Raw genomic sequence first — 16432 nt, forward strand, 5'->3', positions numbered from 1 at the left:
CTTACTCAAGTCACAAGGAACAAGATTGTGGCATTTGAGGGAGAGGCATATCCATATGGCAACTTTTCAGAAGTTTAAAGTATCTGGAAGGCAGACATGCAGAGTCTCTGTGCTGTACTTAATTTTAGAAACTTCTTAATTTTAATGTGTTGTCCATGGCACAAAAGAAATTTTCGCTGGGAGACTTTTGTGGTGTTTGAGGTAACAACTCTTATGTTACTAGAATCCCTTAACAACAAGGCCAACAGGAATGATTCCCTCAGTCTTGAAGATTTTCTTTGGCTTTCGCAGCCTCCAAAACACTTTATAGCATGGCTAGACTATATTGAATTTCCATGTTTAGATCTACACCCATAATTTAACATTTTTCTTTTTGAATTGTATAGTACCTCTGCACTGTAATTCAAATACATAGAAAAACCTGAGGATCACAGCAATTCCAAATGCTTGAGATCTGTAACAGGATAAATTTTCAGCAGCCTCAACATGACCTCGTTAATTCAACTTCTTTTTTAAATTAAGGAAAATAGAAAGGAGAAAGCTTTTGTTTTTGAATCCATTTTTACCCCCATGATTTTGTGTCATAATTCTGTATTGCTGTCTAAAAAGAAATATGGCCAAATCTATCACTATCGTTCCTCAGACATCTGGAGTTTACTCTTGAGAAACATGCATCATCAGTCTCCCCAAAGTATTGAACTTACATGATCTGAGTGTTGCCTAACTTCTACCAATCTGAGTAGCAGGAGACCACGACCCTAAACTTGAATTTAGAGCCAATTTTGAGTAAATGAAAGCCTTAAGTCCAGATCAAAGTTTTAACCCTATAAAATTATACTCCCTAGTACTTTTTGTGATTTACTTTTTAATCACCTCTCATTGATAGGTTTTAATTATATTATTTCTTTTTGTAGCTCAACAAAATTTTCTAATATGTCTAAACATGTTTTCAGAGATGTTATCATTTCTCTTCTAACATAACCATATCTATATCTCAGTTGCATTTCTAGCTCTCTGATCAGAGGTCTTTTAAATATATATATACATATAGATATACACACACACACACACACACACACACACATACATACATATATATACATATATATATACATACATATATGGATATCATTTTGTATATTTGTATGATATATGCTATATCAAACTATCAGTTTCTCCCCCTGAACTATAAGTCAACAGAGTTATAGATTGATGTTTTAGACCCCCAAATTGGAAAAATGTATCTTTCATTAGCCAGGAGTCATTGATCATTAAGACAAGTTGGAAACCAAGTTTAACATTCAGATCCGAACCTAGTTAGCTTTCATCATTTGGACACCACATCATTTTCATAGTCCTTGTTGTCAGTCTGTTCGCAATAAAATGGCGAACGTAAGTAATGTCTCATAGTGTCTAGATGAAGTTCAAGTTAAATATGACTTGCCAGATAAACTTGTAGTATGCTTATGGCACATTTTTGTTAGAACATGAAAAACATGGAGCTATTTCTTATTATGATTAACTCTTTCATTACCAGAGAATATAATGTGTTACCCTTAATTCTACTGAATAAAAATGTTCACACTATTCCCAAGAAAACCTACAAATGGTCAATATATGAAAAGATGCTCAACTTCACTAGCTATAAGGGAAATGCAAATCAAAACCACAGTGAAATATCACCTCACACCTGTTAGAATGGCTATTATCAACAAAACAAGAAGTAAGTATTGGAGAGGAGGTGGAGAAAAGGGAGCCCTCATACACTGCTGGTGGGAGTATAAACTGGTATAGCCACTATGAAAAATAGTATTGAGGTTCCTCAAAAAATTAAGAATAGAGCTACCATATGACCCAGAAATTCCTCTTCTGGGTATCTACCCCCCAAAATTTGAAAACATTTGTTCTTAAAGATATACATGTACATATACATATGCATATACGTATACATATAAATATACACGTACACATACATACACATATACATACACATATACATGTTTATTGCAGCATTATTTACAGTAGCCAAGACATGGAAGCAACTTAAGAGTCCTTTCATGGATGATTGCATAAAGAGGATGTGGTAATATATGATGGAATATTACTCAGCCATAAGAAAAGATGAAATACTGCCATTTGTGACAACATGGATGGGTCTTGAGAGCATCATGCTAAGTAAAATATCAGATGGAAAAGAATAAGAACCATATGGTTTTGCTCCTATGTGGGATATAAAACAGAAAGCAACAAACAAAATAAACGCATGGACACAGATAACAGTATAGTGGTTACCAGAGGGGAAGGGGGATGGAGGGAGGATAAAGAAGGTAAAGGAGGTCAAATATGTGATGATAAAAAGAGACTAGACTTTGGGTTGTGAGCACACAATGCGATATGCCCATGATATAGTATAGAATTATACACTTGAAACTCATATAATGTTATTAACCAGTGCCACCCCAATAAATTAAAAATATGTTCATGGATGGTACCTTAATTATAAGTTTCTAACATATATTTGTAGCTCACAAAAATCATTATATATTTTTGTTCTCACAAATTGTCCATTGATAAAGTTTTGATAGCATTTGAGTGCTTTTGCTCCTTTGAACACTGTTTGAAGATGATAAAAAAAATATATATCAGATTATAAGAACTTTCTTGTTTAAAGCCCCTAGAGATTTCTCATTGCAATTAAAATAGAATTTAAATGCATTTCCATGGTTCTACATGATTTTGGTCCTCTATCTCCTTGTTTGATCTCTGATTTACTTTCAGGCGTAGGGCTCAGCAACACCACAGATCTGGTAGCAACAGATCTGACCTGTTGAAGGATGAAAAGAAGTCTGGTGTAGCTAAAGCATCTGATGGAGTTCCCTGGTTCATATGATCTATGCTGGCCTTTTTTCTAGTTCTTGAACTCATCAGCCTTATTCCCACCCTAAGATGTTGCACTTTTTCTTTTGATGGAAATATTCTTCCTACAGACTTTATTTATGGCTGAGTTTTTTTTTTCACTTGTGACATCTCAACTATATTTAAGATTCTCCAAACAGCTCTTGACCATCTTCTCTGAAAATTTTCTTCTCCATCAGTGTTTTTTCCTTTTTATCCCTTTTCATTTTCTTCATAATGTGAAGCATGCAACACCATCAGAAATGGTTTGTTTATTTTCTACTTTCCAGTCTTTCTTGTCCTTCCCACTCTCCTGTTCCCTTGCCAATAATGTAAATTCAGGAGTCAGGATCATGTCTATTTTGTTAACTCTGTATCCCCAGAATGGTGTCTGGAAGAAAGTATGCATTCAGTATATATTAGAGATATAAATGAAGAATGAATAAATAATTAAGAGGCTATAAAAATATAATAAATGCTTAGTACATGAAGAGAAATCTGCTTTACTGGGTTGGAACAGCTAAGACAAACAGGGAACCACGTGGGTAGTTCTGAATTCAGTTCTTTGTTCCATTGAGTCTTTATGTGTGATTTAGGGCACATTTCTTAACCTAGTGTCTATTTCTTTATCTGTAAAACAAATATGTAGAGGTCATGGAAAAAGACAGATTATTCACTGAAATGACTGAGATTCATCATTTTTCAAATGTATCTCAGTTAAGTGGGCTCTCCTTTTGAATAACAAGTTAACACGATATGTTCAAAATTTTCAGGGAATATAAAACATGATAACAGTTTAAGAGCCTTGCAAAATTTGAAGTATATTTTGCTCAAAAAGAGCACTTATGCGAGAAAAAATATAAAAGTATTTCTTCAGAGCTTTAACTTACTCATTTTGCAGATACCTTTCGGTTTTGCTTTTTTATTAAATAAAAATAGTTTTTTATTTAGTTAAAAATTAGAAAAGATAAGAAATACATTTTTGAAAAGCAAATGAGTATTTTTTCCAAGAAAGGTAAAATTGTGCTTAATTTCAAATAACCTTTTATAATAATTTGTCCGTACTACTATAGTCAAAAAGCTAAACTTACAGATGTAATTAATATCCAAGTTTTATTAGTTTGTCTATTCTCCATGAATAGACAAGTAATCAGGCTTGGACATGCCGAAATCAGGATTTATTTCTTCAGTTCATTCAACACATATTTATCAAATGTCTTCTATGTGTTAGGTACTGTACATTAGGTACATCAGTGAATTAAACATGGATTTCTATTCTACTAGGGCTTAAATTTTACTGAGGCTATTTATTATACGTTTTGCTCCACAGCTTTATACTTTCCTCCATTTGTAAAGTATGACTTAGAGGATTAATAGATAAATTTTTTTTAATAGATAAATTTTTTTTGACTTATACTCTAATTACTTTTCCCCAACATTTGCTATGATTTGTTTTTAAGGTTATATGCTAAATACAACATGATATTAATGTTTTTTAGACCGTCTGGCTCCTTAGACATGTTTGCTCTACAAATCTGAACAAGTCATTTAATTTGATGAGACTAGAATCAGATCTGTAAGAATTGGGCTATTTTAAGGGAGAAGAAAAACTTGGTGGAATTTGTGGGACAATGGACTATAGTTTTGTTTTCAGTAGTCCTTTCTGGCAATACTTCTCTACTCATTTAAATTCCAGCATATATTCAATGCCATTAAAATATATATTAACTGTTTATGGATGTTGCTTGGTTTGGGGTGGTTTTGGATTTAATATCTTGTTTTCTATGTGTCTAATAGTTGTAGAATTTATAACCTACTTTTCCTTCTCAAAAGTTTATAGTGCTTCACACACTCTGTTTTATTTACTGAAAAATTTATCCTGTTAAGTACAAAGAATGGACATTTCTAGCCTAAAAGAATAACATAAAAAGTTACTCAGCAACAAATTTGGTAACTTGGCCGTTATAATTTGAAGCTCACTGAACTTTTCAGTGAATATTGGTACCATTTGTGCTATGATTTTTTTAAAAATATTAATCTTAATACAAGGATCATTACTAACCAATTAGCTATTGCATGGGTCTACTCTATACAAGGAATTCTGTAAGAAGTTATTAAGTTAAACATGGTATATAAACATGAGTAAGATACAGTTCCTGTACTAAAGGAACCCACAGTCTCTTTCACACCTTTAAAATTATCCTGAAAGATCAGTACATTAAATTCCTTGGAGTGATAAAGAAAATCTCTGATAGGACTAAGGCCAAAACCTAAATGCGTTGAAAATTAACAAAACATCTTCTACCTTTGGTAGCATTTTTTTTCTTTATAGAATGTTTGTATACATCTTTATATTTCTGCCTCTACATGCTGTGAGAATCTTAATGCTTTATATGTGTTGAGAATAGTTTTAAAATAGCTTATAAAGGAAATTATTATTTCATATATTTTTCTATAGCTTTGTATAAGGCCAAAGGAAGCCTTCCTTGTGTCTTCGTTACCTGTGGAAACAATTACAGAGAAAAAAAAAATGGATAAAGTACAGGGAAATGTTAAGATTAATGTTCATTTTTATACTTAAACAATGTATGAGAAATTTAAAGGCAATTATTATGTTATATTACATTGGAAAATAAATACCCAGTTGTATAATGATATATCAAACCATAAAAGCATGTTGCTAGTACCAGTGTGTATCTGTAAGTGTATCTGTAATGGTTAATATTCTAGTTGTAAGGAAAGCTTTTGGAAATACTTCTTTTGTTTAGTGTATGGCACGAATAACCCCACTGTTGGGTAATATAGGCCACCTTTAAAACAGTCTTGGTGTGGCACACAAGGTAGTTTAATATCTGGCACCTGCCTACTTTTCTACCTTCCTGCCTTACTATTTGCTTCCACTCTGGGCTCAAGCTGTTCTTATCTATTTAATGTTCTCTGCGTATAGCAGATTTTCAAGGCAGGCTTTGAATATCTTTTCTTTCTCTGATACTTGCATATACCTATGTGGTTACCTTGCATATACCTATGTGTTTGATCATCTAGGGAACATTTCTCTCCAACAATAGAAGAAACTCAGTGAGGACAGACTTTTTTATAATATTAATGTTCCCAGTACTTACCTTTATGTCTCTCTTGTGGATGGGCAGGTTTAAATAACTGAATGCGGCTAAGATGAGAGGTTTGAACTGTATGAAAGGCTGGTTATATTTGCATTGCTTTTCTCAGTGCTTCATAACCACAGCTTTGGCTCTTACTTGACTTGTTATCCATAGTCCTCGCCTCCTTGAAGTATGGAAGAAAATGAATATATGATGTACATAGCAATCACTAGAGGAAAAAATGCTATTTAATTGTTTCTTAATTATGGTGAGAAAATATTTTATTTCATGAACTTACCTGTCCCTCTAAAGGATATAATTTCCTAAAAAATAATAATTAGGTATTTAAACTGTGGGATTCTTTGAAACCATGGCAAATAGGTAAATAAAAATAATTTTTTTTCGTTAAGCAAAACCAATTCTGTCATATCCTGAGTCCTAAAAAAGAGTGGCACTTTTCTCTCTACAAATTATGTGGTGAAAATACTCAAGGGAATTGTCTTAAACTATACCATTTTTTAAATTCTCTGAAGTCCAACAAACAGTATGTCATATTTTACCAAAAGTAAATTAGAGCTTTACTTTATCTAGTCAGAGCTTAAGAGATTACATTTTGGTGTCTTACATAGATGAGTCATTATGAAATCTTTAGGGACATAAAGTATAAACATGAAGGTATAAAACAGTTCTATTAAGCAGTTCTTTATATTTGGTAAACATCAATTAGAGCTCTATTTTCCTTAACTAATTTACTAATAATTCTGCAGCTTCAGAGTGATGACTGTTGAATTATAAGAGTAGTAGCATTGTCTAACATTTATTTGCAAGAGAAAATTATCTGAAAATTTGAGGCTTATCTAGAGATTTAAAAAATATTTTTATCTTAGGTTTTTTTTAAATACATGCATATTTAGCTTCTTAATGCATGTTATTTCCAACCAAGTAAATCTATTTTCATAACAGAGACTATTTAAGAGATTTGGCTTATTTTTCCTTTTTTTTGGTAAATGAGCCAAACGTCTGTTTTCTATAAGACATGTGTCTGTTTCAACTTACTATTTTGATTATGAGTAGTTTATTATCCAGATAGACCTTCAAAAATAGAATTTTTGCTATTGCTAAAGAGTTCTTATGTATATGGTTGAATGCATATTTTAGAATGGTTTGGGATTTATAAATAGCATGTAAGATAATATTGGGAACATGTTATGTATAACATATAATGCTTTAAAAAAGGAAAGAAAAAAGATGATAATATTCTAAGGATCTCCAATAAGGAAGTGAGTGGGTGGAACATCTTCAAATGCTGATTTGGCTTCCCTTAGAACAATGTTAATGTCTTTGTGCTTAACTGAGGTTCCAGCATTTACACTCACTCCCCACTTAAGGTAGTCTCCCAGGTTTTATTACTTTTTACAAATACTTCCTTTAGATTTCTACGTCCACACTTTGACTTATACCTTTTCACTTTAGGGGCGTGAACTTCCTGGGGGGCAGTTCTTTTATGTTTGAAATTGCTCAGAGTTTCCATCTGCTTTTACTTGACTTGTGGTCTTGAAGATCATGCTTGGCCCATGGGATATTACAGTGTGCCGAGAGGATGTGGAGTTTTGTCAGCCAGTGAAATATGTCTGGGTTTTTTTTTCTTTCTTTTTCTTTTTTTTTTTTCAGCAGCTTTCATACGCTTCTCGTCCTGTGTGGTCTTCACTAAAATGAATTTATATTTAACAGAACTACTCACCCTCTTTATCATCTATGACTTGGCCTTTTTTTAAGGAGAGGTGTGTGGAAGGAACATCTGAGCCAAAAAACTGTAGTCTTGGCAATAGGAAAACCTAAACCCAAAAGCTTAAAGTAGTGTTATATATGAATGTGCTTCAATATTCACAAATGTGCATTTTCTAATGCAGAAGAATATCATATTTCAGATATGTACAACTGTCAAAAAAATTCTCATGCCAGCAGAAGACTCCAAGTTTTGTCTGTGATCCAAATCACTTTTTTTTTTTTGCTTGTTTTTAGGCACTACTGCAGTCTTCAGTTAAGCAACAAGTAGAAGCTATTGAAAAACAGTACATTTCTGCAATTGAGAAACAAGCACACAAGTGTGAGGAGTTGTTAAATACTCAGGTAATAAAATTACACATCCATTACATATTTATACTTTCCTTCTGACTCTCCTCCCCTGAGAGCTTTATAAATGTTTATTCAGTTTCACACCATTTACTTTCCTTGGTGTATCTTGGAGAAAAAAAAATATGCTTATATAAGCTCAATGTTAAAATTTGAGAATTGTATGATAGACTAAAAGTAGTAGCTAAAGGGCTAAAATATGTGGGACTCCTTGAAATTGATGATGATTCTTATATTAATTTCTGGGTTATAATATTTATCAAATAGCAAGCAGTTAGGTGACTATAAATGTGTTATGACATGTATAATGATTTTTAGTGGTATAAATTTATAAATAATATCTGAATTTTTAGAAATATTTTTGCTTGAATTACCTTTCATTGCATATAGACATTGGTTTCTATTTGAATTTTTATTGATTTTTTTCTTTTCATGATTTGATGTGTTAGAAGGCATTAAAGATATGATTAGCTCATTTACATTAACAGTCTCTCGAAGAGCATTTATGGATGTGTCTTAGTCTAAATAATATATGCAAGAAATCCTCAGCAACTCTTTTGAGTAACAAAACTTGGTAGGTGAAAATAAAATTAACTTTATTTAAGGGACCTATTTTATATCATGGGAAGAAAATATACTAAAACTTAGGAAAACAGAATTAGGTATAGAATTTAAATGGTGATTTATAAATATGCTAACAAGATTGGGGGCAGTTCTATTAAAAATTTTCAATATACTTTTAATAAATGGCTTGGAAGAGGAAATACACAAGGAATGTTATAAATTTGATATAATAATTACACTCATTTGGGTGGTGAAATACCAGGATGTCAAAGGTATGAGGTTATATGACTTCATAATATAACAGAAAATTCACAAGGAACTAATGTCATAGAATCATGAAGCAGAACAAGGCATGCATTAGCCATGACAGACTAGGTCATGCCCTAAACTCTCGCTTCAGACTCTCGCTTCAGACAGCAAAGGTCCATACCTTACTCATGCTACTCAACTGAAGATTATCTCAGGGTTTGGTCTCATGTTGTCCTCAACTTAGGAAATAGCCTGATATGTAGTTCCTACGCAAAACATTTTGTTATTGTGGCAGAGTGAAAACAAGCCCAGTCAGATTTCCTACAAATAATTCAGTATTCTGGGCCGGAAATGACACTTCCATTCCTAATTTACATTCACAGTGCCCGCTTCAATTATAATAGGGCCAGGTAGTGAGATCTTAAATGAACCTGGAAAGGAGAGAGCAGGAAATAGTTGATAAACAGCAGTAATATACCACAGTCAGCTCTTTTAGTCACCAAATATTCAGTCTCCATCTGTACTTATCCAAATGTACTTATCCTGTCCACATTGGTGAAAATCTGAAAGTTCAATCCAGCTATCTCTAGGTGATAGGCGGGGAATGATGTGCTGCAGTTTCTGAAATTTCAGTTTAGATATATAGTTCATTATGACCTGAAGAACTAGAGACTAAAATATATGTTATTTAACCCCCCAAAAACTAGTATACAGTTGTGAGACAAAGATAGGGTTTTTACTGCAATCACTCTCATTAGGAAATAATATGAATCAGAGATGCACAGCTGTCATTAGTATGTAGTGTGTTAAAATTCCAATGGACAGATTAAATAAGAATCGCTGCCATGGAGGTAGGATTGCTCTTTGATTTACAGTGATTCTATTCTCAGGGTTTAGGAGTAGGGTCTCTAGTCTATTGTTTATGATTTTGTAGGTTTTAAATTTTTCAGTAACTTTATTGGCTATATCTAATGTAGATTATACCATTTTTCAGCCTACTTCCTGTCTATGGAAAATTGGGATCCATGGATCATTTTGGGTAGCAGACATTCACAGTTCACAGTAATGGTTCTTTTAGCTGCTTATGTGTTTGATTACAATCAGCTTTGTTTATCAAAGGCAAACCAAACCCATAGTTATTTTAGAGACCTACTTCCTAGACTTAATATGTTTATATGCTTTCCACCCTCATGCTTGTTTGTCTGTCTGTGTCTCTCTCTCTCTTTCTGATTAAAAACAACTTAATTTATCAAATCTTGGTTGAAGAAATCCCAGTGATCTCTTTTTCCTGAACCATTTGGTCCAAATGAAAGTATAAATGGGACCATCACAGCCCTTATCTTATAATGCCTCCTCAAAAATAGCCAACAGAAGAGCTAATAAATGAACTCAGAGAAGTTGTAGGTTAAAAAATTAACATGTAATAATCAGCTGTGTTTCCACACACCAGCACTGAACAATCAAAAAGAAACAATTAAGAAACCAATTCAATTTTCAATGGCATCTTAAAGAATAAAATACTTAAGAATAAATTTAGCCAAGGAAGTGAAAGTCTTATACACTGAAAACAACTAAACATTGCTAAAAGAAATTAAAGGTAACCTAAAAAGAGAGAAAGACATCTCATGTTCATCAATTGGAAATATTTGGTGATGAGTATTCAAGACTACCACAAGATATTTAGAGGACCAAAGGCAGTTTGTATAATGAAATGCTATTTAAAAAGCCAAACACTGAAAGGGGACATTTTTAGATTTTTAATCTAGCTATAATTTCTGTCAGCATTTGGCAGTTTTATTTTTTTTAATATATCATGTTCCTATAAAATTTTTGAGAATTCATTGATTTTGAAACTTCCAATATTACATATTTTAGTTGTAGTTTTTTGTAATTAAATAGAGCAAACATGAAAATAATATAACAGACGCAATATCAAGATAAAACATATGGTTTCATAGGAGAGGAAAAAGTGTTTCCTACTACCCTCCCGGGTTCTCTGACTGGAGCCCTATAAATTGGACTGATAAAAGGCGGATTAAGAGAAAACAATACCAATTTATTTAATATAATTTTATGTGACATGAGAGTCTTTATCAGGAAATAAAGACTCAAAGAAACAGTTAAATCTGTGTGTTCTTTTAGTAGGATTGATGCAGAGTGGAAGGTCATGGAAGAATGTGGTAGAAGGAAAGAGTAGGAGCTAAGGGTAGTAAACTGGGGGAGAGTTAGCAATTCATGTTCATTTGGATTCCTCTTGGCATCCCTCTGTCTTCAGAAATAAGATGCTCCTTTTCTCCAGGCATTGGGTGTGCACTTCTGACAAGAGGGTCTTAAGACCTGTTTTAGGTAGGAAGGAACTGGTTAGAGTCCTTCCTGAACCCGCCATTTCTCAAGGTCCTTTAGCTTAAAATACTCGATATGTAAAGGTGCCACGTTTGGGGGTAGTATATTCTGAACCCAATCAGGTTCATTATGATGTATTTGCTTCAGGTCTTTTAAATTGAGGGGCAGGGAGAAAGTTATAAATAAAGTCTCGAATTGTCTGTCATATCTCCCTTCCTTCTCCTTCCTTAAAGGACCAATATTATACAGAGTTCACCATGTTTTTACTCTTGCCTTCATGTACCCATAGTTGTTTAGTATTTAGTTCTGGTTGGTTCTTAAATCCTCCAAAATGTTGTTGTTGTTATTTACCTTACTTATTGTGATTTATTCACATATTTATACAAATCGTTGTTCCCTTTTGCTTCTTGTTTTCTCTCCTTCCTCATCTGTTCAGTTTACTTCCTATATTATAATCTTTACTAATTGTAAAGTATAAATTTTATTAATATTTGTTTCTTTCTGAAAAAGTTTGTTACACCATAATTTGTTCATGATATTTCAGCGCTATGCAAAATTCTCTAACAGTTATTTTTCCTGAAGTTATTATTCCATTGTCATTAAATCTCTCTTGTTGCTTATGAAATATCTAATGTTAGTTTGACTATCAATATTTTGTAGGCAATTTATCTTTCCTCTTTTGTTGTTTTTAAGTTTCTCCTTATCTTTGATGTTCTATAATTTTATTCTAATGAGCTTATAGTTTATTTTTGAATTTATTTTTTCATGCATCCTATGCAGGCATGGCTGGGGTGGCTAACCCCCACCAAAATTTGTTCTTCTTCTTAGTATAGAGTTGCCACTGGCCAGCTGCTCTTCCCCAGGGAAACTTTTCCCTTGCTTTTATGCTGTTGGTGCAATTTGTAAAAGCCTGTTTTTGCCTGTGTCCTCTTATGAAATAACTGTCAAATAAGACAATTGACATGAAATAATCCCAGTCAAATTTACCTAGTTTAATTTATGTTATGATTTTCCTGGACAGTAAGTAAAGTTCGAGTAGCTTAGTTTTCACCAATGATTTATGAGTGAAAGTGATATGTGTCACTAGATGGACTCTGCCATCTCTTTCCCCTTTTGCTTGTGAGAGAAATGGTAAGATAATTTTTCAGTGACCACGGGTGTGAAGAGTTAGGGCCTGTGAATAATGTGTCATTCAGGAACATTTCTATGAATAGGAAAGAAAACTTGTGTTAAGTTACTGGAAATTTTGGAATTATTTGTTGATAGCAGCCATCATTAATATATCAAGACTCATTTGGCTTCATTATCTTTCAAAAACTTATATACTGTTAATCCAATATATTGTTTTAGAATCCAAACTTAATTACAGAGTTGTATACACCTAGCAACCTGTTACAAAGTTTAAAAAACTGAGAAATATTATCATAACAAATAAACATAGGCAAGAAGTCAGACAGTTTGTATCCCAAGCAAGTAAAAGTCCCTGTTTTATCTCTGTGTAAGGCTAAGTGGAAGATAAGAGTTCATTTCAGTTGAAAAGTGGGTGATACTTAGAAATTAATGTATGAAAGTATACAAAAATACAATTGAAAAGAAAAAAGTACCCCCACATTTAAAGAATTGGTTTAATTTTAAAATTTACTTTGAACTGGAATACATTTAAAGTGAAGGAAAATTTTATCTGGGTTCAATTAAGATTAAGAAATGGGTGATTTATGTCTAGTCTCCTGTATATCACATGATTTTTTTTTCTGTATGGCGCAATCATTTGATCACACTTGGCTTTTTATTTGAGTATCAGTGTATTACATCTCCAGATCACAGGGATATTTTAAAATATTCCCTGTATTCATTTAGAGGAAAATTGGTAATGATAGATTGTTACAAGACACTCACTCTCATTCTGCTTGGGCAGAGCAGAAAAATATTGTGGTCTTGGCACCTTAAATATAGAAAAAAAGAAACAAGGAAAAGTACATGGAGAAAAGAACTTAGAGCAAAAAAGTAGGAATAAAGCAAGCGACTTATTGTTAAATCACGTAAGTGAGATACTCCATATGTGAATCCTTTAGAAACAATGAGAAAACCATTTTTCTTTGTTTAACGCATTAATTAATGCTTTAGAACTGAAAATCAAAACTTTTTATTAGCGGGGGTTGGAGAGTAATTTTTCTTACTGACCAGATAGTGCAAAAAAGATTTAAATAGAGATAACCCAAGGGCTTCAAGTATAACTAGTTAGCATTTTGGTAATATTATGTGCTAAGATACTCAAATCATTTTTTATAGTCTGAGGTTTATTTATTTTAATCATTTCTCATCTGGTTTCCTTTAAGGCTCATCTCTTGACATCCAGTTTATGAGTTAGTTTAAAATGTTAATTATTTGTTTGTAAAGTGAATTTTAAAATGAGTATTTTAATCTAGAATTTATTGTTAACAAGGATATATCTAGAAATCCTAGTATAAAATATGTGAAATCTGATTTTATGTATAACATTGTAATTTGCATATCACCTTTTAAAAATGAATATATTGTATTAAGAAAGCACTATGTATATTTGAATTTCTAAGAGAGACCTTGAAAGTTCTCATCACAAGAAAATATTTTATAATAATGTGTGGTGATGGATGTTTACTAACTTACTGTGGTGATCATTTTATAATATATGCAAATAGCGAATCAGGTTGTACGCCTAAAACTAATACGATGTTATATGCCAGTTATATCTCAATAAATAAATAAGTACAGAACATAAAGGCAAATCAAACAAAATCCAAAAGTCAAAATGAAATAAGGTTACTAAATAATTATAATATTTAATAAAGACTAATTATGTTCTTATTATTGTCAAAATGTTTAATACACATTATCTTGTTTATCTATTTATTTATTTATTTACTATTCATTCATTTTTCAGATATTCTAGAAGATCAGCAAACATTTTTTCAGGTTTACACCAAGCCCTGAAGTGGGTCCTGGGGATATAAAACAACAAAAAAGTCTATGTCCCCAAAAGCTTATAGCCCAGTGTAGAATGTCAAAGTGGTACTGGTAATTACGATAAAATAGGAGAAATTAGAAATTGAGCATAAATGGATAAGCCCAAGATGCTGTAGATATGTTTAAAGGACCATCTAATTTCACTTTATCCTACTACATCTGGGTAGGAACAGCATAAGTCCCTTCAATAAGTAAAACTATCATGACTGCACATATATATGGTTTCATTTTCCTTACATTATGAGAGTTTTAGATCAGATTAGATTTAAAAGCAAAATTCAATATTGACTACTTATAAGAGACTCATAAAACAAAATGACACAAGCTAAATATGAACAAATGAATACTGCTTTTTCAATCCAATAAAAACTAAGCAGAGTTAATAGTATGAACAGAGTATATACTTTTGTCCAAGTAGAATTTTGGGCAGAATTTATTAAAAGACATTTTATAAGTCCATTTTTATTGATAAGAATCAGTAACGGAGAGATAATAATCAAGAATTATTACTTAATCACGACAGTATCATCAGCTAATTATTTACTGTGTGTCAGGTACTACACTAGTCCCTTCCATGTGCTATTTTATTTTTTTTAATAAAAATACTGTGAGGTTGCAGCAATGATAACCAGTAAGTCAGCACAAGTTAGTAACTTGACTAATTTCACTCATCTAATAGATAACAAAATTTGGGTTTGATTCTAGATCTAATGTAAAGCAAAAAATGTCAGAGAATGTAATAAAAACTCATTGGAGATAATTAAACATATCAATGTATCTATGTCAGATAATGTTTTTAAAAGTAATTTTATAATTACTATAAATAAGGGCTCCAATGAAAGAGGGAGATAAAAAGTTCATTGGTCATATTACATTTCATAGATTAGGCTTTTATTTCTGTTGTAAAGAAACTTTATCATTTCCCCCACATCATTCACAAACACACTTTTTAGAACAGTGTTTTTATCTGTGGAATACTAGTACTCCACTGAATATAATTTTTGGAATTATGAAATCAAGGTATAGAGTATTTGAACATAATAGTTTACAAAATATAAAGAATATATGATAATGGAGCTTCTCTTTGTTAGATGCCTAGGGAATACTTATAAAAATTAAATGACATGAAATCTTAATAAATAATTTAAATTAGAAATATACAGTATGAATTGAAAGAGACACTCTTCTCACAATTTTAACAAGTTTGAATTTTAAAAGTTCTTATAAACTTAATAACAATTATTTATTGTCTGCTATTTATACTGTATTAATTGCTATACAACCAGGTAACTTTACCCCTATGGTACCCTCCTGAGATGGACTTTATTTCTTCCATGTTACAGATAACAAAACTAAAGCTTAAAGAGTTTAAGTATCTTGCCCAACATTACACAGCTAGCAAACAGAAGAGCTCAGATCTTTGACTTCAAATATCATATTCCTGTTTTTATATTGTATTCTTTGCACTGCATGCATTTCAAAATAAAACAAACAAAAAAGATGCCTATTTGACCACACTTTTTTGGCACTCTGCTTCAACTTTACCATCCAGGTAAATTACAAGTTTAGTTTACAACTATCTAACATATTGGCATTGTTATATTTACTTTGGAATTTGGCCTTGAGAAACTCAGGTGGATCATAGTTTTTCTGTCAGACGCAAATGTACTCTGCACACTTGTCAGCCCTCTTATTGCATTTCACTATCTCTACCAACAAATCTTATAGGTTTTAGTATAAGAAATAATATTAAATTCTGTGATATTATTTTACTTAAAAATAATGATTTTTTTTTTCTTTTAGTAAAATAAGTAAGCTGCAAATGTGTAGATTTTTTATGCAGTTCTTGAAAGAAATGTTAATAAGTCAAGTATAAATTGGGCAGATTTCGCAATGAATATTTGACTCTTCAAATAATGAAGCTAATTTGCTCCATAAGATTGGCATGTATATTTTATATCAGCTTAAAATTGCCTGTATCTTCTTCTTATACATTGTGTTATCCAGAAAATATAAAGAAAATTTGATATATTTACAATTTGATTTTAGTTGAAATATTTCTGATTTTTTTGTGTGTATGTGAAACTTGAAACTCTTTTAGATAGGTTTAGATCAAATGGATATATTTTTGCACTGGGCATTGA

The 16432-nt window shown here is 31.9% G+C and overlaps 1 protein-coding gene across 1 annotated transcript in view; it reads left to right on the forward strand.

The window, feature by feature from the left end:
- The window catches only part of CCDC91 (coiled-coil domain containing 91), a 294142-nt gene that overhangs the window by 158804 nt on the left and 118906 nt on the right, over window positions 1-16432 (forward strand). Inside the window, exon 8 of the mRNA XM_011363116.2 lies at window positions 8019-8126. Within this exon, the coding sequence (XP_011361418.1) occupies window positions 8019-8126 (108 nt within the window). The remainder of the gene's footprint in view (window positions 1-8018; window positions 8127-16432) is intronic.

Source organism: Pteropus vampyrus, unplaced genomic scaffold, assembly GCF_000151845.1.
Source record: "Pteropus vampyrus isolate Shadow unplaced genomic scaffold, Pvam_2.0 Scaffold82, whole genome shotgun sequence".
Classification (NCBI taxonomy): Eukaryota; Metazoa; Chordata; class Mammalia; order Chiroptera; family Pteropodidae; genus Pteropus; species Pteropus vampyrus.